The sequence below is a fragment of the Accipiter gentilis genome, chromosome 1, assembly GCF_929443795.1.
Source record: "Accipiter gentilis chromosome 1, bAccGen1.1, whole genome shotgun sequence".
Taxonomy (NCBI): domain Eukaryota; kingdom Metazoa; phylum Chordata; class Aves; order Accipitriformes; family Accipitridae; genus Astur; species Astur gentilis.
The window spans coordinates 32,870,241-32,894,420 of NC_064880.1; the positions used below are offsets into that span (position 1 = coordinate 32,870,241).

The following is a 24,180-nucleotide window of genomic DNA, read 5'->3' on the forward strand; positions in this document are numbered from 1 at the left end:
AAAAGCAGGACCATTTACAAGGAAGTATTCAAAGGAAATCTTCATTTATATACACTATCAGCCTGAAAATGGGCAAGACCACTCCTAAAAATCTTCAACTGAGAAAAAGATGATATTGACAACATCAAGTGTTGGTAAGAAAATGAGAACAATGCTGCACAGAAAACAGAGGAAGACAGCTACAGCAGCTGCAGGCTGCTGAGCTACACCTGACATCTGCAACCGAAGTGCTGCAGAAGTGCAGTTTCTCAGTTATTAAGGCACTTAAGCTAAAACAGACATCAGTTCAATAGCACATTACATCACCATTTTAGACCTTTTGTGGGACTATAAGGAGGAAAACATTTGGCATGAAAATATATTTAAATTTAATGAGACTTATTTTTACTATCTTTATATGCAGAGCCCAACTCCTGGGACTCATCTCACTGTGAGTGGTACAGAGAAAGACTGCATGTTCACAAATGATTCCTTAAACTATTTAAAGACAAAACAATTCTGTTAGAAATTTCAAATGGGCATAGATGTTCCCTTCCAGTCTGTAAGAGAGGATTATACTATAAAGTGAATAGGCAAAATCATTGTAAACACGTATACATACACACCATTCTGTGGGCCTATGCACTGCAGCAGAAACCCAGCAAGAAAAAAGCACCTGGCTGTCTAAGAGCTGTCAGCATGGAAGATCAAACCAGCATTAGCTCTATACAGAGTGGCAGCAGAACACTGTCAGGGTGGTAGTCAGGAGAATGGGAGAGTGACTTTTTTTTTTTTTTTTTTTTTTAAACACAACAGCAACATTCTTACTGCTCTCCAGAAGAGAAGGGGTCTGACTGACAAAATAAATAAGGTGCCATCCAAAGGCTGACTTGTGTTCACTCTCTCCAGGCCCTTACAAGAACAGATGCCTGATGACACAGGCCAGCAGAATACATCACACAAATCAGGTGTGTTGCTTTTGTCAGTGACACTAACTTTTATTGTCTTTACAATACAAGGTAAAACAAACTATTAAAAAGTAACTTTGTTTCGTAAAATATTTAGTATATTGAAAATATAAATGCATCCTCAGATCAGATGACAAGCATATCAAATAATTTACAAAATTAAACATTTATCCTGATCAAAGAAGTATAAAAGCAAACAGTTCCAGAACCATGCTACTGGCACCTAGTGTTTTAAAAGTAAAGAATTTCATTCTTTTGTGCACTAATCCTACTCCTTCCTCTAAGTGTGTAGAACAGAAAAGGTCAGTTACGTAGTCTGTAAAGGCAGGGGGGATGAGAGGGGAAGACTAAGAATAACAGCGATTCCTCTTGCAAACCCCTTCTACACTTACCCTGGAACGTGTACTATGTTAGAAAGCCATTTTAACTTATCTCTTCCACTATTGCCAAGATTGAACATAAACAGTTTCATATTGTGTTTGAAAAAGATAAGTTCAGATAACAGCCCAATTTTACAATTTTGTGCTTTTATACTCATGCAGTTTTTCTCTCCCAGGAAGATAAAATGTAACTATATTAGTTTCCTTTTATAATTTGAATTATTCCTTTATAAGCAGTTTCAGGTAAGACATAATGTCAATAGCAGATGACCATGCCAGAACAGAACACTCTACAGGACTGAGATCCTGGGCCAACTGAGAAATCTTCTTCTCCAAGGTATACCCCTGCCTGGGCATAGCAATATCATCCTTCTTCAAAAACATTACTGGACATAAGTCATTCCCACCATCACCTATATATACAATTTGTGTATAACTTACTCCTCGCTCCAACTGTTTATCTAGAAATTCTTTTAAAACTTTCCTTTTGCAAAGGTTTTTAGGGCACTTTTCACAATGGTGAGCATGGAAGTTCTGTACAGTAAGATAGCCAGTACTGCTGAATGCTGCAGGGTTTGTAAACACTTCATCAAACACCTTATGGAAGTCAGCAGCTTTCAAAATCCAGTCAATAAATACTGTATTAGAATCTGAAACAATTATGCAGTCAAACAACTCTTTGTTCTTGCCAATAAAACCCAGAAGATCTACCATTCCCGCAGTGAAAGGAATTGTTGTCATAGTTCTTCTCATCTCATCTTCTTTGACGCCATTGTCTCCCAAGTAGACAAAGACTCTGCCCATATATTCTGTCCAATGTCCTGGTCGATAGGAGTTTCTTAATCCATTAGGAAGCTTTTTCTCAGGAGCGCATTTCACAACCCAGGTATCGCTATTTTCATCTACGATTGTATGGTCAAAATCAAAAACCAACAGAAATTTCATAGCTGTCAGAAAACAGTTTCCAAAACAAACAAAAGAAGAGAATTATTTACGTAAACAAAAGTACTGATTTCCTACCCTGATCTTGTGCTCAGAAGAGAAAAATTCTGCAAGAAAACGAAGCATTGGGACAAATATCTAAACAAAGTAAACTATTTATGGCCACTACAGCTATGGGAAGTTGTGCTGAAGCTAAAAAAAGCAGTCTGTAAAGGTCAAAGTTCTAGTTCAGTATGAAACTTCTGTTTAAAATAAATAATGTGAAAGTACCTAAACTCATGCTGCATAGTTACTAATACTTGCTAACACAGTCAATCTTCCAGTACGCATGCACTATCAGTTTGACCAACGGATCTAAACTTCTCTATCATCACTTGCCAATGTAACCAAACTGGGGTTCTCCTGGCAAAACACCTTAATCAAGAGATATTTCAGAAGGAAACTACTACTGAACAGATGGAGCCAGTCTTTTTTTACAAGGTCACACCAAATCAAAGGAGCTAACGAAAAGAAATACTGCCATGTGTGGGTCTGGGGGAGGAAAAAAAAAAAAAAAAAAAAAGAGGAATCGGGCTGCTTGCTGTAGTCCTGCCACTTCAGCACCTACAGCCCAACTCTGGGCAACGGAAAGCCCTGGGAGCAGGAGACACCTCAACCGGTACTTCACGCCGTTCCCTCACAGACAAGTCCTCCCACACCCGTCACACGAGCGCCGCCGCTTCCTCAGCCCCAGGCTCCGCTCAGGCCGCGCAGCCACACAAGCAGCCCCCTCCCATCCACGGCACAACAGCGGTTGCCGCCGCCGGCGCCGCTCGCCCGGGGCGCAACGACCAGGCCGAAGGGTAAAGCGGAGCAGCCATCCCGGCGGGGGCACCCCGGAAGCCCGAGGGGCTGGGCTGGGCCGAGCGAGGCGGCGGCACCGCACGGGGGGGGGGGTCTCGGTAGCCGACCGAGAGCCCGTGAGGGAACAGAACACGGCCGGCGGGTCGCGCGCGCGGCCGCCCTGCCCGCGACCCACCTCCGCACCCGCCGCTTCCGCCTCCCTCCGCCCGAGTCCCGGCCGCCGCGGGCCACGTCGTCACGTGACTCCCCGCCGCCGGGTCGCCCGGCAACAGCGCGCGTACACAGGCGGCGCGGCCGGGGGCCATGGCGGCGGCGGGGCCCGGGCGCCCCCGCGGGAGGGGGCAGCTCGCCCGTGAGTGGGGCTTCCTCCCCGCGGGCACCGGGGGGGGAGAGGGGAGAGGGGAGAGGGGGGAGGGGGAAGGGCAGCGCCGAGCCCGCAGCCGCACCGGCTGTACCCGGCTCCGGGAGGCTGCAGGGGTGCTCCTTGTCCCCGTGCCCAGGGTGGGGTCTCCCCAAACCTCCCCCCGGCTGCAGACAGCGAGACAGGCTGTTTCTCCCCGAGAATCACGTAGGAAGAGCTAACCTGAAAGCCGCGGAGGCACAGACGGCATCACCCAGCAGCTGAAGGCGTCGAAGAGCTGCGCGCCCGGCAGTTCCCCATCCGCGGGGAGCGGCCGCGTGTGTCTGCGCCGACTCTGGCAAGGCCACCTTCGCCTCGGGCAGGGGGAGAAGGTCAGGTCTGGTCCCTGTCCTAAGACGAACCGATTAGCAGCTGCATCTGAAAAACAGACCTGGACATCAATATCGCTTTAAGAGAAAGCCTCCTTACATTTTAGGCACGGCACGGCGGTCTGGTGCAAATCAGATGAACAAGGAGAATTTCTAACGGGACGTCGCCCCGTACAGAGCGCCGTTTCCTTCGAAAATACTGGCGACAGTTCGAAGGCCATTTCACGAACGCTCGCGATCACCAAAAAAGGCTGTATTTATGCATGCACACGTGCATGTAAGCCTAATACAACAAAGAAATGCTAATCTTTCCAACAAATCAAGAAACAGTTCTACAACACATCCGTTTTAGTAAATACGATGAGTGCACAGGACAAGGGTGGTAAAGCACAGCCTGTGCCCAGACTGCTGCCTCATCCAGCCAGCAGAATGGCTCTACCAATATTCTCCCTTCCCTTTTGGGAATGTTCCCTGGTCCCTGCTGTTCTCAGAATTACGCCTAAGTGCTGCCGGGAAAGCATTACTTACCACAAGCCAAACCTGTACCTACACACAAACGGGCAAAGAGACACACCAACGTTTAAATCAGTCAGCGCCACAGCCCAAGCACATGCGCTGGCCACGGACTACAGATACCCTGTCTTAGCTCTGAGGTACCAGGATGGGGAGAGTAACTACTACTAAGGATGACTTAGTATTGTTATTATGCAAGAATTCAAATCCTGATACAGGTTTGAATATAGGATTTTCTGATATCAAGTAACCTCAGTATCTGTTCTTCCCTCTGCACAGCGCCACATCATTTGGAAGAAATTAACGTTCTGGATGGCTATTTTCTTCCAAATGAAGTAGATCTTCATCAGGTAATGGTATTGCCAAAAGCAGAATGGGAAAGGATTCAGGACAATCTTGACAGCACAACCAGAGAAGCAGCACGCATCCTCGCTGAGAAGAAAGAACGGGAAGAAATGCACTTACGCTCCAAAGCTGCTATAAAAGACTGGCCCAATACCATTATGGTAAGGACAAGATACCTTTGTAAACAAGGGGATTCATTTTCACATATGCAAAAACACTCATAGTAACATTTCTAGCTGTACTCCCTTTGTTTAACATTTGCTTTTAAATATGTATTTTAACTAAAATCCATTTAAATACATTTAACATCCAACATCCACGTTTGTTTTTTTTAATTAAAGCTAAAATGCAAAATTAAAAAAAACCCAAACTTTCTGAGTACATCACCTTCAGAATGGTTTATACGGTTTTAATCTATGGGCTTTAAATGTGATTTCTAATTTTCTCTGCACTGTAGGGCCTGGCACATCAGAAACTTAAAGCCAAAAAATTACGTGAAGAAAAGGAAGAAGAAGAAAGAAAGTTGCTTGATTTGGAAGAGCAACGGTTCCAAGCAGCAAAACGGAAGGAGGCTCTTGATCATGCAAAAACCTACCTATACTATCAGAACGAAAGAGTGAAAGGGTTGCATGTTTGTTGACAACTTAGAATTTTTAAATTCAAATTGTACCGAATGTCTTTAAATGCTTCTGAACATGCTAATTACTTTAAATGTTCTCTTGCAGAGTGCCCTTCTACTTGCTGAGGTCCTAAAAGAAAGAGATGCTCAAGTTGAATTTAAAAAGTTAAAGTCAGATGTTAACAAAAAGAAGGGTGAAGAAAAGGAACATGAACATAAAGAAGCTATTCTCAGAGAGGAAGAAAAGGCACGTCAGTGTTACATGAATCAACAGGCACTACGCAGAGATCAGCTGGAACAGTAAGTAATAATAATAACCCTACTTTATTATTCACTTAAGCTCTCTTCTCACAAATACATTCTATAAAGTTTTTACAGAAAATTACTAATAATTTGATTCACAAATGCAACACTTTAAAAGAAAAATGCAGAGTGCCACAAAAGACCTTGCACAAAAGAGAAAAGCTGTGATACGCAGTGTCTTTTAGCTGCCAACAGTCTGCATGTAAAATCAGCTCTGGCAGGCATCAACAGGTTTTAGTCAAATCACTTTTCAAAAGTTGTTACTGAAAGTATATTTTAATTTAGTTTTGGTTCCAGAAAATGAAAAGATTAAACCAGGTTTTCCATTCTTTCAGCTCTTCCAGAAACCTTATGGAGGGGTCCCCAGTGGTATTTATAGGACTGGCCATGGTGGTCTGATAGAAGGAATCAAAATCCCTAAGGCAGAGGAAGGGTTCACATTCTAGTTTCACATATTCCAGGCCCAACACATAAATCCTTGCAAAACTTAGTGTAGAACACTACGAGCTTGAGCTGTTGCCTGCATGCCCAGAAGGAGAAGCATAGATATGGTGGGACTTACTGGAGAAATCTTGTTCATTGAGGATGCTGCAGAGATAGGCCAGAACATTATTAATGCAATGGTGAGAATAAGTCATCCAGATAAAACTTGTTACCACTAGACTGCAAACTATGAGCACACCATGTAGCTCATTTCTGGTCAGAGGATTGAGGGCTACCATTACAAAAAATGATGCTATTTTTCACCTCTGCTATTCTACCCACCTTCAATTCAAAGTATCGCATTCTTCAGTGCAAGTATATATACAGAATCCGTATCTGTTCATTACTTCATGCAGTCCCTAGCCCATTTATTCAACTCCTTTTTCCGATTCAGAATAAAGGAGCACAAGCTTCAGGCAGATCTGGCCAAGCTAGAAGACAAAAGAGAAGGCGAACAAATACAGAGATTGAACCGACTGTACCAACTGGAAATTCAGAGAGGAAGAGAAAAGGAACAGGAGGAAAAAGTTGAACGCCAGAGGCTGTATCATGTAAGTAACAGGAAAGGAGACAGTTCAAAATGCTTGTTTCACCTTGGCTGCCTGGAGTGAAACAACAGCATTCGTCCATCTAAATGGGCTTACTGGCAACGGGAGGTTTGCCAACAGCTTCAGTAACATTGGATCACATGCCTACCTTGTGAGTTGCAGGCCATCTCTTTCCTCTGTGCTTTTGAGACAGGCCTCTTGGAGGCAGGTCTCTTCTCTTGTCTGAAGGGACACTGGCACCTGATGCTTTGGTCTATGATTAAAGTCTGCTGTAGACATCAAGGAATATTCTCCTTGACTTGAGAACTGGATTTAAGTTCCACATACCTGCTGTTTTGAGCCCATTTTTCTTTGTTAGGAAGAGGGAATAGGCTGAGACTGAACATAACAATATCTCTTTAACTTGACTTTCCCTGGATGATTGGAGAAGTTTAGAAATATAGTCAAGACCTGCTGCCTTCTCTCTTCATCTTTAAAAGCAACTTGCTAAATGCAAACTAGAAACGCTTCGTAACAGTTCTGGCCAGCATGCAAAAGACAGCTGTTTTTTTACATAACAGTATAGAAAACGCTTCAGCTATGACTTGGATTAAGGCTCTTAGACTGGGATAGTTTTGGATGAGGTGGGCCAGGAGCAGCACAGTCTGTGTGTGTGTTGGTGGGGGTTGCACAGTCCTATTCCTCTCAACATCCCCCTCTCCCATGTATGTGAATGGAAGCAAGGGATAATGTTCACTGCATTGTATAGCAATTTCTTTGTGTAATGGGCTGGAGAAGCAGCTATTGAATGCTCAACTCCCTTTCTCCTCCCTCATATCTACTATCTCCTCTTCATGCAGGTTTGAACAGGGAGGCAGAAGTAAGTGAAAGTACTGAGAATCCCTTTCTTCTCTTCTTTCTTTGAAAGAAACACAAAGAATAGGGAGTGATTCTTTTAAGTTGCTACCCCAGGCCCAGATTTTCTAAACTTCATCTGTTATATCAGGACCATTTTGCCCATGCAGGAGCATGTAACTGAGCAGAAAATAATCAAAGCAGTAGAGGAACAAAAACAAATGGAAGAAGATGATCGGATTAGAGCTCATTTTAAAGCAAAGGAAACTATTGCCAAGCTGATAAAAAAGAAAGAATCTGAAATGCGCAGGTAGGTACAAAGCTAGAGTAAAAATTGTAAACAAACTAAAAATTAGACTGCGGTCATTTTCAAATCTTTCAGACTGATGATGTTACACAAACCACAGTTATTCTAAAAATTAAATTCTATTGATAGGGAGAGTAGGGAATTCAGGAGAAAAAGGAAATTCTTTCACAGGTTCCTTAGTAATAGGTGTGTATGTGAGCAATCTCTCCATCCTTCAAAGTACAAAAACTTACAGAAGTGCAAAATGCTACACCAGTGTGTTGGGAACAGTGATTTTTCCATATGGCCTGCCAAGCCTCCACCTCCTCAACAATTAAAGACAATTAAAATCTTTGATGAAAGTATTTTTGGGCATAAGTTATATTTCTCTGAGCCAGATAAAGAAAAATAATTTGACTTCTTAACTAGGCACCTGTATTAATTATATTGGGTTTTTACTAAGGGAAGGTGGTTTATAAATTTAACATTGAGGGTACAGCATGATGATACCATTGAGCCAACCTAAGAGTTTCTTTCTCTTCCTGTTTCTGGCCAACACTCCCAACATTTCTGCCCTGATGGCAAGATGCTAGGCAGACTCCTCGCTGAGTGATCCAGATCATTGCAACAGAAAGCTAATGTTACAAGAATACAGGGAAGAATTATTTCCTAAATCAGATAATTAAAAAAAAACCAAACAAACAGGGGGAACACAAGGAGATCAAGGAGTTGGGTGGGTGGGCTGGCCTGTGTGGCAAGAGGAAAGAAGACTAGAAGCAGGATTGCTGAATTTGGTAGCAGTAATGCTTCAGGTAGACCCAGGTGTGTACCTGGTATGTTATGGTGGCTCATGTTCTTCTGCAGACTAACACAGGAACATCAGGATAAAATCGTTTACCAATTAGTTGTACAAATGAATGAGGCATTAAAGAGGGAAGATGATCGTCTTGCTAAAGACATTGCAAAAAAAGAAGCTGAACAAGAAAAAAAACGCAAAGAGAAAGAAGCAAAAGAAAAGGCCGCCATTGAATCTATTGCTGAACACAGAGCCACTGTGGTAAGAAACCTAGCCTGTTCTTATTCCTGCTTACTCTAACCGAGGAGCCTGGCCCAGATCACAGCTGGTGGCTCTGGTGCCATGCATCAGCATGCTTCATCAGGTCCACTGACATCTTTCCTGGGGTCCTCTTTCCCTCTCCCACTTCCTGGTCGGGCGCACATCTGCCAGGGCTGCTGAAAACCCTGGGCTTGGACACTGGCCAGTCATGACGACTGTGTTTATCAGAGTGCTGATACAGGTCTGCTTCTGCCAAAAGATATGACTTCCAGCTTAGCAGGCTAGCTCCTCGCTTAACTTTTTTTTTTTTTGTGTGTATTTTGTAAAATACAGATGAAGATGAAAGTAGAAAAGGAGAGAGAGAAAAAAGAAGAGGGTAAAAAAGAACTTCATGCACTAATGGAAAAGAACCGCATCTACCTGGAAACGGAAAAAGCCAAGAAACAAAGACAACGTGATGCAAACATGGAAGTGCAGAAAATCCAGATCCAGCAAATGGTAAATAGAAAAGCTGTATCCTGTCGACTCCTTTAGAAAGAAACATGCATCTAAACCAACAGCACTAGCTCCTGCCTCAGAGGAGGAGAGGAAGCTTGCTGTGTTTTGTTTGGGGTTTTTTGTTTGTTGGTTTTGGGTTTTTAAATCACGTGTGCTCCGCATATGCTGGTGTGGGGACCAGCCTCCTCTCAGAGCAGTGGTGCAAGTCAAGGCTGGTTTGCAATGACAGATCCCATCCCGTCCTGTGCCATTACGTACTACTGCTGCTCTCTTGTATCTTCTGGGCAGGTCACCAAAGAGCAGCAGCTGATGCTGATGTTCACTCAGCTATTCAATGTACCCTTTATGTGGGGGGTAGGGCAGGGGAGAGAAGAGATTATATTTGCCAAGTATCAACTAGCATCACCGCAGATCTCCTGTAAGCTTTTACCCTCTCTTAGTTCTAAGGGATAGTTACGTTGTGAAAGAAATACTAAGCTTTGTTATTCCCTTTTCTTCATCAGGCTGAAAAGCAGGCAAAAAAACAGCAGGAAAAGCAAGCAGACTTGGATTATGATATCCAGAGAGAGGCTATTGCGCTTTTTAAGGAGCGTGAATTTCAGAGCTATGCAAAGCAAGTAATTGAATCAGAGTCCAAGACTACACACCATCTTTATCCTCTTCTCAAAGCATCCAAAGATGGAAGAGGACTTGGACACGGGCCATTTTCGAGAGGAAGAGAAGGAGTAAATACTAGTTTTCAAGCACAGGATGGTGCTGGGGGCCAGCTACCTTGTTGTAGCTGTACTCCTGCTCAAGAAGTTAAAAACATGAAATAAATAACATTGAGACTATCCAGCAAGGAAAGGCAGAAGCAGTTTTCATGTGGTTAAAAAAAATAATCTTTTGAACCTTACCAGCAGAGTTAAGCTGCAAAGGATCTACATCGAATATATGTTATGAATCTGGAACTCCATTTGGAGAAAAAAAGATTGCCAGAGAACTGGTTGTATTCTCAAAAATCCTCAGCTTGTATTTCATGAAAGTTAGTTTATTAAACTTGAGACAGGAATGCATGATATGTAATTGACCATCAGTGTAATCCATTCCAGCCAAAAGCTCATCATTATGGTTGTACTTCTATTATTCATTGTTCTAAAAATTTACCGTCCCATGTTTTTCCGGCCTGGGATACGAATTTCCAGTACAAAAGGTCACATTTTTCATTAGCCTACTGCCAGTTAAGTATTCCTGATAATAGAAAAAAACCCACCATAACAACTTTACAGAATCTCCAGGGGAAGAAAAAACAACCTAATACATGTGAAAGTTAGAATAGTTATTGCAGTTTTTACAGCATTTTGCAACTACCTCTAAAACAAATGTCATGCTATTAATTAGTTATATTATATGAAAATATGAATGTGATTTGATCACAACCCTTAAAAGGTCACCTAGGAGACAAATAGGTCCCAACATAGCCGTAAATAGCTAGTACAAGAAGAGCATGGCAACAAGAGACAACATAGTTGGACTGTTCTTTCAAAAAGACTAACAATGACTCAGTCTGCGGTAAGTAGATCCAGATCTAAAATGGTTTCTCAGATTCCTCAGCTGGCTTTCCCAACACCCAAGTCACACACACATCTCACTCCTTAAGCTTAGGTTCTTTGCTGAAATTTTACTACCATGTTCCTGCCTTGGACAGAGTTAGGGTTTCCTAGAATGACTTCCTCCACCAGTAACCTGGGGTCTAAACAGGGTATCCCCCTATTCTGGGGTCCGCTGGAAACAAAGCTCAAGAAACTTGAAGCTTTGCTTTGTTCCACACAACCTTCTGTTCCAGCCCTGCAGCTGCCCGTCTCTGTTGGCCAAACTAGAAAATGATGCAAGTTCTAAAAAAAAAAAAAAAATTGGGAGAGTTCCGTACAAAGGTTGCTTGCCAATATTTCAGTTTGGAAAATGGGTCTTTTGCGTGCCTTCAGGTTTCTGAGCCTGGCTTCCAATAGCAAATGGCTTTGAAGAAAGCACGGGGCTTTGAGCAGGAGGCGAGGTCCCTCCGGCAAGCTGAGGGCCAAGCAGAGCTGGTTTTACCTGCCCTGCGGTGTAAAACAGCTGGATGTAAGACGGACGTACTGCTCCCCGAGTGCAGCAGCCACCTCCTCGAGGAGTCTCTTCCAGGCAGGGCAAGGGAGGAACTTGTGGAAGAAGCGGGAGGGCCGACCCCCTCATCCAGCTCCCCGGGCCGCCAAGGGCTCTCCTCCCGGAAAAGAGCGCCCAGGGCCACCTTCTGAGGTCAGGTAAGGGAGAAAGGCGAGTTTCCAACGCCCCCAACTGCAGGCAGGCCTAGCGGGATGCAGGTCACGGGAGAGAGGCGGCAGCCCACAGAGCCAGGCCGACCCGGGACGCCGCAGCGCAGAGCCACGACAGCGGGAAGAAAAGCCGCCCGGGTGGGAGCAGAAAGACAGAGGCAGATGGGGACGCTACAGCCTCTTACCGCCTGCGGGTATTTCACGAACCGGCCGCGGAGGAGGGCGGTTCCCGCACGGGGCCTCCGCGGTGACCGCCGCTGCTCGGACCTGCTCTGCCGCCCGACCCGGACGGAGCCGAGGAAGGCGAGGGCGGGAACCCCGCCGGGCCGGGCCGGGCCAGCCCTCACAGCCTGAAGGAACGGGCAGCGCCCGCCGGCAGCTCCCCAGGGCGGGGCGGAGCGCTAGGCCGGGCCGAGCCGCTATAGCAGCGGCGTCACCGGGCGCGCCCTTCCTGCCTCATCCCCTGCTGCTGCTGTTCGCGCTGTCAGCGGGGCTCGGGGCGTTCCCGCGGGCACTGCTCGCCGCGGCCGCCGCCTTTGTTCCCTCTCTGTGTGCGGAAGAGCGAGCCCCGGCTTCCCGGGACAGCCGGGCCGCCGCCGTCTCTCTCTCGGCAGACGCTGCCGCTTGGTGGAGAGGCGGGCGCTGGGCGCAGGGCTGGCCCGCGGCGGAGAAAGGCCGACGATGGACCGCGACGGGCCGGACGCCGCCCGCCGGGAGGCAGAGCGGGAGCGCGGCCGTTACTTGGAGCGCCGGGCCGTGGCCCAGGAGCAGCTGGCGCAGTGAGTCCGGCGGGGTCTGCCCGGCGGCGGCGGCGGGGCCTTAAGGAGCGTGGCGCGGGGGGGGGGGGGGCGGATTATTGGGATTTGGGTTAAAAATCTTCCCGTGGCCAGCTCCGCGCTGGGGACGCAGGACACGAGGGGGTTAGCTGGCGCTAACCCGGCTGAGGCGGCCCGGCTCTGGCGGAGCGGGCCCCGCCCGGGCCTCGGCGGGCCTCCCGCGGCGGGAGCAGCCCCGCCGGCGTCGTGCCGTGGCTGGGGCTGTGGGACTCGCTGCCTTGAAACCATTGTTTCTGATCCTCCTCGCTCTGTGGTCAGGCTGAAAACGCGTCCCCTCTCCTCGCCCAGAGTTACGGTTCCTCCGTAACTCTGTTCTCCAGCTTCAGAAACGTCTCTTGCTACCAGTGGCTATGCCCGTCCTAATAAATTAAACAAGACGGTCTTCGTTCTGGCGCCGAGAGCAAGTGGCTTGTCTCCCTAAGGCAAAACTCTTTACTATTGCCGCTTCCCCCAGCCCACGCTAGCAGGGGCTGATGACCGTGGCCACGTCTTGCACGGTGCTGTGGCACTGTTTGGAAGACGGCTAGCTGGCAAAGGCCCAGCTTGTACAGGGGTGGGCTGACAATTAAACAGGCTAATCAAATTCAATCTAATATTAGAGTGCATACACTGATCGTGTTTGCTTTTGCTAGTATAGGCTTAACCAGCACCCTTGCAGTAGGACTGAGCTTTGGCCAAAGGATTTGCAGCTACCTTTTAAAAAACATGATTCTGGTTTTGATCTCCGATATTCTATTTTCACTTCAAAGTATCAGGTTTTTTACTGTTAAAGTGCCTGTAGATATGCAGAATCCATATCGGTTCATTACTTCATACAGTCCCTAGCCCATTTATTCAACTCCGTTTTCTGATTCAGAATAAAGGAGCACAAGCATCAGGCAGATCTGGCCAAGCTAGAAGACAAAAGAGAAGGCGAACAAATACAGAGATTGAACCGACTGTACCAACTGGAAATTCAGAGAGGAAAAGAAAAGGAACAGGAGGAAAAAGTTGAACGCCAGAGGCTGCATCATGTAAGTAACAGGAAAGCGGACAGTACAAAATGCTTGTTCCACCTTGGCTGCCTGGAGTGAAAGGGTTGCATTAGGCCCACAAATAAATGGGCATGCTGGCAACAGGAGGTTTGCTGACAGCTTCAGTAGCATTGGATCATATACCTACCTTGTGAGTTGCATGCCATGTCATTCCTCCGTGCTTTTGAGAAAGGCCTCCTGGAAGTTGTAATGTGGCACCTGAGCTTTGGCTGGTCTACAATGGAAAAAGTTTGCTATAGGCAGCAAGGAGATTGTCCTTGACTTGAAAATGGGATTTAGGTTCCGTGTACCTGTGCTGTTTTAAGCCCATTTTCCTTTGTTAGGAAGAGGGAGTAGCCCAAGTCTGAATATGACAATATCTCTTTAACTTGACTTTCCCTTTATGGTTGGAGATGTTTAGAAAATTAGTCAAGACCTACTTACCACACCTACTGTTTCCCTCCCCATGCCCGCTTGAGCTGGGAGACTGAATTGTGGAGGTACTGTGATGATTCATTGGAATGTGAGACAGTAAGAGGAGAGAATTCCCACTGAAACCCTACTTGCTTTTTTCCCCCTGTATTCCTCCTCATCTCAATTATAAAAATCATAACCCATTTGCCCCCAACCTTTTATATGCAATAAAAGCTATATATACTCATAACTGTCATTTCTGTATGATTACAAAATGCCTTGTCCCTTACGCTTTTATGGTTCTACAGACTTTTACTGTTTGAGCCCTTCAGAGTCAGTGCTGTGTGAATGATACACAGGATGGGAACAGTTGGAGCCAGTGGGGCAGTAGAGGAAAGAATATAACTTAAAGATACTGTGCTTGGGGCTGCAACCACACACTAATTTTACTTTTGTGGTAGTTTGTGGTAAGTAGGTCATGAGAATTCTCTTCTCTCTCCCGGTTTCTATCTTCTATAGCTTCTCCACTGATAAAACCAAAAAACTCTTATATAGGCTAGGCCTGAAGTCTTTGCTAGACTATTTTTTTTTCAGTTCATGTTTCCAATATCTGATTCTACATAAAAATAACAGTACTTTTCCATTTAAACAGGAGTATGCAGCTGAACAGAAAATAATTAAAGCTGAAGAGAAACAAAAAGAGGATGAAGATGATGATCGGATTAAGGCTTATATCAAAGGAAAAGAAATGATGGCTGATCTGACAAGAGAAAAAGTTGCAGAGACTAATAGGTGGGTTTAGGACTACAGTTTTCAGCATCAAGATTCAAACTTGCAATTGAATTTTGTGACAAACGTTACTCTGAATTTTTATATCAGCAGAATCAGAACTTTATGATGCAAGCAATTTTTCTGTAATTAACATTTGAAAAAGAAGTAGAAAGTCCAGAAGAAATGCCTGCCAGTTCCAGTAGTGATTGGTGCTGTTGGGGGCGGAAATGGGATTGCTGGCTTTGTTAGGAGCAGAGCCTCAGGTAATTGGAGTGGATATCCTGGTATGTTATGATAGCTCATGTTCTCCTGCAGGCTAATGCAGGAGCATAAGGACAAAGCTTTTGCACAACTAACTGCACAGATGAATGAGGCATGCAAAATTGAAGATGATCGTCTTGCTAGAGGAGCTGCAGAGGTAGAATATGAATACCAAATTAAAAACAAAGAGAAAGAAGCAAAAAAAAAGGCTACCATTGAATCTATTGCTGAACACAGAGCCACTGTGGTAAGAAACTTAGCCTATTCTTATTATTCTTTCTGTCATATATACCTGTACTTCTGAATACCTTTCAGAAACACTGTATATTCTAGCACAGTTGTCTTCAGTGAGACACATGCAAGTTCTCACTTAGCAGCTGCCTCTTGTATTAACTGTCTATAGTTTCAGAACTAACTCCTTAAGAAAGGTGAAAGCAGTACATGTGATGAACCCCTCTCAAAAAATTAAGAGTTGGAAAACTCTATAATTGTTGGTAATTTGTGCAAACATTTTCCAGACTCTGTACTGCTTACTCCAGCTGAGGAGCCTGGCCCAGATCACAGCTGGTGGCTCTGGTGCCATGCATCAGCATGCTTCATCAGGTCCACTGACATCTTTCCTGGGGTCCTCTTTCCCTCTCCCACTTCCTGGTCGGGCGCACATCTGCCAGGGCTGCTGAAAACCCTGGGCTTGGACACTGGCCAGTCATGACGACTGTGTTTATCAGAGTGCTGATACAGGTCTGCTTCTGCCAAAAGATATGACTTCCAGCTTAGCAGGCTAGCTCCTCGCTTAACTTTTTTTTTGTGTGTATTTTGTAAAATACAGATGAAGATGAAAGTAGAAAAGGAGAGAGAGGAAAAAGCAGAGGATGAGAAGGATCGTAATCAGTGGATGACAGCAGATCGTATCTACCTGGAAACGGAAAAAGCCAAGAAACAAAGACAACGTGATGCAAACATGGAAGTGCAGAAAATTCAGATCCAGCAAATGGTAAATAGAAAAGCTGTCAGCCCCTTCAGTAAGAAGCCCATAGTACTAGATCTCTTTGGTGGGAGAGAGAGGAATCTTGCTGTGGGTGTGATGTGTGTATTTTGTTTGTTTGGTTTTTTTAACCTGTGTGCACTGCAGGTGCTGAGGTTGGGGACCGGTCTCTTCTCGGAGCAGTGGAGCAGAAGCCTCTTCCAGGCTGACTTGGCCCATGCTGGTTGGGGAGGATTACCTGGGAGGGCTAGTAATAAGGAAGAGATCAACAATGACAGACTGCATCCTGTCCTGCGTCTTTATGCCGTTTTTTCAGCCATGCCACTACTGCTGTCTTGTATCTTCTGGACAGGTCACCAAAGAGCAGCAGCTGATGCTGATGTTCACCTAGCTATTCAATGTACCCTTTATGTGGGGGGTATGGCAGGGGACAGAAGCGGGAAGGCATGATATTTGACAAGTATCGACTAGGTATCTACTTGCATCTGTTTTCGTTATCAGGCTGAAAAGCGAGCAAAAAAAGAACAGGAAAAGCAAGCAGATTTGGACTACGATGCTGAGAGAGAAGCTGCTTTTTGTAAGGATCGAGCATTTCAGCAGTAAAGATGGTGAGTAACTGAATCGGTGCCATTACTGGATGTAATTTTTATTCTCCTGTTTGAGTGTCCAAGGAGGGAACAAGATATGGGCTTCCAAACTAGGACAACTGCAAGAGTGGTGGAGCGTATACATGTGCAGTATTAAAAAAAGAAATTTGGGAAGGGAGGTAAAGAAGGATGGTTGATGTAACACCATCCATGTTCCTCCTGCCAAATGTATGCAAGCCCCCAACTTGCTCGGGGACTGAGCAAACACTTGGCATTGTGCAGGAGTGTTACAGCTTGTGTGCTGCTCAAAGCCCTGCCTGAGGGCAGTGCCAAGAACTCTGCTCAGAGCCAGCACAGACCTAAGTAGTGTCTTGGTTGGTCAGTCCTGCTGTGGTCTGGGCTGCTGTGCTGGGTTTGGATGGCAGGACATAGCTGGTTAGAGCCGACTGACTCTCTGTACCCATGTCAGTTAGTGTGGGCAATAGGGGGCTTGTTTGTGGAGTGAGGAGGCTGCTGGTGAGAACTTGACACCTGTGATGCATGTGTTTCAGAGGTTTTGCCCAGAAAAGCTCTAGCCTGGTGTCAGGGCTGAATACCCATCACTGTTTGGAGCACATCTTCCTGTTTAAGTTTCATCTTAAAGGGTCCAGTTTGTGATTGCTCTGTAATGTGAGCTAAAGCACAGTAAGTAGGAACAATCAAGAGACTCATTTCAATAACTCCCTTCTGACCTAAACTAAAATCTGATGTTGCTGCACTATCAACTAAAAGTCACACAGAATTATTTCCAATTACCTTGGAGTAATTGATTTTGGAAAGTGTATCTTTAAAAAAAAGACATGGCAATTAACTTGTGAAATTGTCTCTAAATACATTTTTTTCATAGTTCACTAATGAAAAATTTATTTCCCTTCTCTCTGAGCCAGTGCTCCTTTTACTACTTCAAGCTTTTTTCAGCAAGCAGAAGGAATGGAGACTTTTAATAAAGCCTTTTGATAGCAGAAGCTGGAGCCTTGAGAAGAAGCATTGACTACAGCAGAAGTGCTGAAATCTGCAGCACTTGATAATGCTCCAAATGCATCCCTAAGTGCATATTTGCACATGCTCACTACCATGCAATTGGTGAGTTAAATGGGTTTTAGTCTACGTCCACAGCAGCAAGAAGCAAGGTGGATTGCAGCCTCATTTCCTCCTCAGCTTCAAGAAACACCCTGTTCTGCAGATTATGTATGTGGCAGCAGTGGAAGTCTACAGCCTGCTTAAAAGGGGTATACACACCATGGACTTTGAACATCTCCAAGTATCAAACTCAGGAGTGAAATAGGAATCCTGTATAATTTTAAAGCACATTGGCTAAATATTGATTTAGTTACCCAAATTCAGCATGAAGAAAATGCAGCATGAATCATTATGTCACTTTATTCCATTGATTGAGATGCGCATGCTTGGTGTGCTTGCTTCAAATGACTAACCCTAGTTAGTAATCCTCTATAAAACTAGGCAAAAAAACCCTCCAGTGTTTTAAGAACATGAAGAAATACTTGAGGTTCTAAAACTTCCAGTGACAAAGCATTTTGGTAACAATTGTCTTTTACAGTTGTCCTACATGAAAGGCAAGAATGGAAAGCTGCACAGGAATAATACAGAAGACTAAAATCAGTTTGATGTTTATGATATGTTGAAGAAAACAGGAAGAGAAGACAGGGAATAGGCTAAGAGAACAACTCCTTGAGCAAACAGAAGCAGCTGAAAGCTATTGAACAGACTGAGATGAGAAAGAAAGCTAGGCTCATTCAGTCTGGCAATGAGAAGACTAAGGAATGACCTCACTAACAGCCTACAGGTGCTTGAAGGATAGTTAAAAATACAGCACTGCCAAACTCTTCTCAGCAGAGTTGGGTGACTGATAGAACAAATTGTGACATGGGACATCAGGCTGAATAGTCACAAAAACCTGCTTCACCAAGAGCAGAGTGTGGTGATACTGGATCAGAATGGCCAAAGGTGGTGGAATTGCCACGACCTCTGTGAAGGCTTTAAAGGTATCCCATGTAAGACAGGAGGCTGGTCTAGCTGACCACCAGAGGTTCTTTTCAGCTACCATTTAAAGATGGCAACAAAATACAGGACAATCAACTGCAGCTGATAAGGGAAATTGCTGACTTGGAAGAATCTGCTCATTGAGAGGTACCTCTAACCTAATGCCTAGTGTCACTACTTGTATTAGTTATTAGCAGAAGTTTTAAGAGCTAGCAAATCAGAACATGCTTTGAGAAATAATTTGACGAGTAAAATTACTGTTTTTGCTCAACAAAGCACCCTCTCAGATGGTGTGCTGCTTCAGGAGGTTGTAGCAGATGAGAAACATAATAGGTATTGGCCTTATTAGAAGGCCAAGACCTTAGAAATGCAAGGCAATCCTCAGATAGACTGAAACAGAGATCTTAAACTGCACTTTTTCCAAACCTGTCACCCAACTCAGGAAGTAGAACAGCAACTGAAGTTTGAGCACGTGGGCCTCCAGGGTCTAACATGGTATTCTCCCAACAGTAACACAACTGCTACCTGCATGGCTATAGTAAGACAGTACTGTTGTCATGGATCTAATACAACTCCTCCCTAGGAATGGAAGAGAAGCCTTCTAAAATGCCCCGTATCCTAAGGGAATTTTGAGTTAACTCAGTGTGCAGCTCTTCACTGTTAGGTAGTGTTCCAGGCTGGAGTTACTAGTTCTGTTCAAGTTCTTTTAACATTACAGTCTTTGCTACTGCTCAGCTCTGAGGAAGTTTGAAGAGGACACCTACCTGGAAACAAACTACCCATGAACAGAAGAGTTGGCACCGTGGGACTATTAAGGATGGACAGTTTTGTGTCCCAGTACAGACTGGTTGTATGCTCCTGAAAAAGAAAAGAAAAAATTTTCAAAGGTCACTCATTGTGTTAGGTCAAATTTGTTGTGTTTCAATAGCTAAATTCTTTCATGTGCCTGTTACTAACTTACACCTTTCTGGTATCTCTTGAATGGAAGAGTGCTATAACTAGTTTGTAATCTTCCTTCTTGTTCTGGCAATGCATCTTTGAGAGAAGAAAAATTGACTACTTATAAATAGCTCTCAAAAAACCCCCTCCTCTCTGAAGGCTAAGACTTCAGAGGGAGTTGAAGTGAAGGCCAGAGGTATGACAAGACCATATGAGATGTTGTCTTTGAAATTATCTTAAATTCATTCCTTCCTATTTAAAATAAATCAAGTTGTGCTAAAGGCTTTGTTAAACTTGCAACATGTGTAGTCATTCCCTTTACACTCCTGCACTGCCACCACTACTAACTAAGCTGCTTTTTGTTTTGGTATATCATGGCCTTTGGCATTAAAACTTGATACCTAAGTGTATTCAAATCTGCGCTCTAATCTGTTCAACCAATCTCTAGAAAGCAGTCTTGGAAGTATAGTTGTTCATAGCTGGTTGATACTGTCTTGCATAAGCCAGCATAGCACTTTCTTTATCTCTGGGTTTCCTCATCTCCAATACATTATCCAGAGTAATGCACAATTCTGTTAGGTGCTGAACAGCTTGAACATCAGAACTGCAGGTCCAATAAAATTCAACATTACATCTCTGTTAACGTAATAGTAATTGTCCCCCTCAAATGAGTAGCACCTGGTCTGACTCCTTTTCTATGTAAAGGAAAAACAGGCAAAAGTTAGAAAGTAGCAACATGTACTGGAAGAAACAAGCAATAGTTACTGAGTAGACCAGAGACAGGATCAAAGTTATGAGACTACTGAGATCTGGGAAATACAAATCCGGCAACAGGTACAGTGGCATAATGGACAAGGGAGAAATTGGACTATCTTTGGTAAAGCTCACTATTGCGTTACTACTATAGGACAAGTATTTCTGCATTAGTTTCAATTACAACCTATCAGTGCATATAAAATTATTTGTACAACAGTTACTGATGATATAGTTAAGACTTAAACTCTGTTTCTTTCTTCTGCAGAAACACATCTGACAACTACAGAAGTATCTACTAAGGAGTAAGAAGCTAGCCCGTCTCATTACAAGTTATATGTGCCTGCAAAACCCATCCGTGCCTAACAGCTGAAGCTAACTCTAGAGCAAGTTCCAAAGCATGTTATTTGCCAGAACCTCCCTATACTCAACTTGCAGCGCAAGAAACAAGTAGCAAGCCATAGTTTGCAACTGTACCTGTAACTACTCTAGTTTTATTACGGAACAAAGCAGTAGATTCACTTTCTAGGAAGTCAAGAGGTAACAACCAAAGGTACACTATCAGTTCATCTGTACTGTATTCCTTGAGTATTGCTGGGCCTGCAGACTAATTCAAAGCTTATGTTTTGACTTAAATTTTTTTTTTTTTACTGAGCAAATAATAAAATTGAAGAAACTGTTTAAAAACATCTGTCTGTAACAATAAGATTAATGTTGAGTGTACCTTTTATTTGTGACAGTTTTCTACTTAATTTTACTCTGGAGAATGCAATGGAAGATAGGAATACTATCTTGAGAAAAGTTGTGACACTGGCTGAGTCTTCTATCTTTATGTGAAGGCTATGGCTGCAGCAAGACTGTGTATATTTGGCACTCGGCTTTCTAAACTGACCATAGGGAATGGGAAAAGCACTTTCCTGCTTTCTCCTAAGTACTGCTGCTAGCACAGCCAGGTTGGGATACTAGTGTAGGTGACTTCTTGATCAAAACTTCTTTCACTCAGTTCTAAACTGACTGTAAGCTGTCCTACCATTACATTTAAATTCACATCATGAAACAGGTAGTTCTATAACTACTGCAAACTATTCTGCTTCGCGCACACACACACACAAAAACTCCTTATATTTGCGTATGTACAAGATCAAAGTTTGCAACTAGCAAAAAAAAAAATCAGTGAAGACACTAGCTTAGCTTAATTACATAGCTGCATTTTTATATACTCCATCTTATAACTCAACACTAACCAATTTAGCATGGAATAAAAATCTGACTAGTCACATCTTCAGTAAAAATGTACAGATCTTGGTTTAACTGAAGAGGTAGTGTCCTGACATCAAACCACCATACCTTATAAATCGGTACAAACAGTACTACCACTTTAAAAGGCTGGAGATTGACCCTCAGAAGCATATTTACACACACAGGTTGCACCATGTGACTTAGAAGTGAGTATTACTCTACAGAAGATGCTAAGTAATATTGCAAGAAGCACTCATGGCAGACGTATGGAATACACTAACAAATATGCAAAAAAGCATTTATTTCTGAGAAGTACTTTAATACACAAGTTGTACATTTCATATCAAGAACTTACTCTCCCAGCTGAAAACTGGATCATCTCCCCTGTTGGAAACTACAAATTACAAAATGTTCAAAGGACTGAGGTTTCCAAATACTCTGTTGATTACTACATGCACAATACTGCCTGTATAATTAACCACAATTCTTTTAGCTGGTGAAGGAAACCAGTTATCAGCTAGTTCCTCTTACCACTGATTATAAATTAATAGGCCTACCTTCTTTCCAATCCTTCCAACCATTCTTTTCATTAGCAGTTATGGCTAAAGCCACACACTACTTTTTATATACAGTTATAGGGATACATACAGGAAAGGTAGAAATGTCTAACTTCCTGCCAAAAATAGCAAGTTTCCTTAAGTGCTTTGCACGTTACAAAATTTCAATTCAAAGTAAGGGTGCTGCATTAATTCAGTTTATTTAGTCCTTTTAATGTTAATATTAGAACCTTTATGAATACAAATATAAATTTAAAGCCAATCATATGCATATTTAGCAGTTTAAGATCTGTCCTCTGAATTTACTCATGTTAACTGCCATAATAATTTTGTTTGAACAATGACTATGATTAGGGACACTAATTTAATTCTTTAAAAAAACGTACCTTTACCTTTATGTAGTTTTACTACCTAAACTCACCACTTTTATGATATTTTATTACTGCTATTCCTTTTGTGAAATTTCATACTAAAACTAGAAAACTTTGGTAGGATAGCTTTTTTTTTTAAAGCAGGTGACTATTACTTTTTGCTTTTATGCAACACAAGTTTTGTTAGAACGGTGTTCCTAATGACATGAATTGTTCAAGGGTAGGAAATAAGAATACTAAAAGTACATATGCAACAAAATGGAAAGCTGAAGTTTTATCCTAGGCAACTGCAGAACTGTGCCAAATGCAAATTTTGCAAAATGCAGAGTTCACAGACTTTTTGATATGCATTTTCTTGAATAACTTAGTTAAATACTGCATTAGGAAAATTACTATTTTCAGCAAAAGAAGGAAAGTGCAAGTAACAGTTCTTTACATTTCTATCACATTGACTTGAAGTGTGAAGGTTAATTCTGTCACTGGTATCCTCCAGGTTAAGTTGACAAAAAAAAAATTAAGTCATAGCTGCTGCTAAAATACTATTGCGTTTTCTCAAAGCTGTTCTTCAAGTATTAGAGAGTGAGAATATATAGATGATTTAAAAGAGAGGTCTTTGATAAAGCATAGTATGGATATCTCTAGGTTTTCTGTTACAAGGAAAGTCCTAAAAGCAGGGATATATATTTTTGTCAAGCAGACAAGCAATGAATCTACTATGCCCCTAGAAATTGTGTCCAAAAATACTTTATTTGCTTCAATAAATGAACAGTTTCAGGAAAGGCAGCTAAAGGACTGCTTCTTTTATGATTTACATTAATCTAAAATCCACTTGCCAGACTGACACTATTACACATTAGACATTGTTAGGGGATCACTGCAAATTCTCCAGGGCATGTGACAAAGACCACTGTAAGAAAAGTCCATAGTGGGGGATTTCAGGTAGCAAGTGAGAAGTTTCAGGCTAAAAATCTGACAACTGGATAGAAGAAAGGGTTAAAAGGTAACCATAGCTTTTTTTTTTTTTCTTAAAAAAAAAAACCAACCACACAACAAAAAACAACCCCAAAACAAAGCAACAACTGAAACACTATGGCTGTGTCAAAGAATTAGCAGACAGCAACACATCTTTTACAAGCAGTCTACATAACCTTACATTATATCCACCCACCCTCAGTAAGAATTTGTGCTTCTGAGTTGATGGCAGTACCCAGAAAATCCAACATCAAATAATGGTCTCTTTCTGCTAAAGTTTGGAAAGCTACTGACAATACTAAATTCAGAATTCCATGTATATATAGGCTGTATGGTATTAGTAAAATGTTAGTATCTATTGTCAAACCAACAGAGAATGCATGTCTAACTTTTGGAAATTATTTCAAGCCTGTACATGCACTTAAATGTATGCTTACAAAGTTAGTCCAGTACTCCCTGCCCTCTTTTTACCTTGGGTCTTAAAGTTCACAAATTCTCTGGATTCAGTTCTGGGGTACTGACAGAAGAAGCTGTTCTCTAAATGTACTACTTCCCCCCCACTCTCCATTCGTAAGGAAAGACCATGAGCACCTCTGGTACAAGTATTGGTCTCAAATATGCTTACAGTTCAGTTCTCAAGTATTGGTCTCAAATATGCTTACAGTTCAGTTCTCTAAGCCAAAAGCCAATAACCTGTGACACAGCTGCCAAAGATGGGATTGAGCTACACTGTGACTACAGCACAAGGTGGTTCCTGTGAGGCTGGGAACAGGAAAACTCTGCCATTCAGGGAAGAAACAGTTCCAGGACAGCAAGAGCAGTAG

General features: G+C 43.2%; 4 protein-coding genes across 7 annotated transcripts in view; 2 read left to right on the forward strand and 2 right to left on the reverse strand.

Annotated features, from left to right (window-relative positions):
* SSB (small RNA binding exonuclease protection factor La) overlaps positions 1–3,785 on the reverse strand; it is a 26,634-nt gene extending 22,849 nt beyond the window's left edge. Inside the window, exon 1 of the mRNA XM_049808119.1 lies at positions 3,696–3,785. The gene's annotated coding sequence lies outside the window, so the exon portion shown is untranslated. The remainder of the gene's footprint in view (positions 1–3,695) is intronic.
* PHOSPHO2 (phosphatase, orphan 2) lies at positions 946–11,883 on the reverse strand. 4 transcript variants are annotated; one of them, XM_049808167.1, is made up of 2 exons: positions 3,288–3,417; positions 946–2,229 (listed from the first exon to the last, which is right to left on the reverse strand). In XM_049808167.1, the coding sequence occupies exons 1-2, from the start codon at positions 3,415–3,417 to the stop codon at positions 1,547–1,549; spliced, it is 813 nt and encodes a 270-aa protein (XP_049664124.1). In that variant the 3' UTR covers positions 946–1,546. The 4 variants fall into 4 exon arrangements, with proteins under 4 accessions (XP_049664124.1, XP_049664141.1, XP_049664132.1 ...); XM_049808184.1 differs by lacking the exon at positions 3,288–3,417 and adding an exon at positions 11,804–11,883 and having other exon boundaries at positions 947–2,274; XM_049808175.1 differs by lacking the exon at positions 3,288–3,417 and adding an exon at positions 3,696–3,778 and having other exon boundaries at positions 947–2,274.
* LOC126041889 (protein CFAP210-like) lies at positions 3,416–10,382 on the forward strand. The gene is made up of 9 exons (XM_049808257.1): positions 3,416–3,464; positions 4,634–4,860; positions 5,157–5,330; positions 5,425–5,618; positions 6,499–6,655; positions 7,657–7,796; positions 8,637–8,829; positions 9,163–9,327; positions 9,831–10,382. Exons 1-9 carry the CDS (start codon positions 3,416–3,418, stop codon positions 10,143–10,145), a joined length of 1,614 nt encoding a protein of 537 aa, XP_049664214.1. The 3' UTR covers positions 10,146–10,382.
* Positions 11,884–12,039: 156 nt separating the features above from the next.
* On the forward strand, positions 12,040–16,487 carry LOC126041883 (protein CFAP210-like). Its single transcript, XM_049808247.1, has 7 exons — positions 12,040–12,397; positions 13,311–13,467; positions 14,534–14,673; positions 14,968–15,160; positions 15,743–15,907; positions 16,046–16,250; positions 16,400–16,487. Exons 1-7 carry the CDS (start codon positions 12,300–12,302, stop codon positions 16,402–16,404), a joined length of 963 nt encoding a protein of 320 aa, XP_049664204.1. The 5' UTR covers positions 12,040–12,299; the 3' UTR covers positions 16,405–16,487.
* Positions 16,488–24,180: the final 7,693 nt, after the last annotated feature.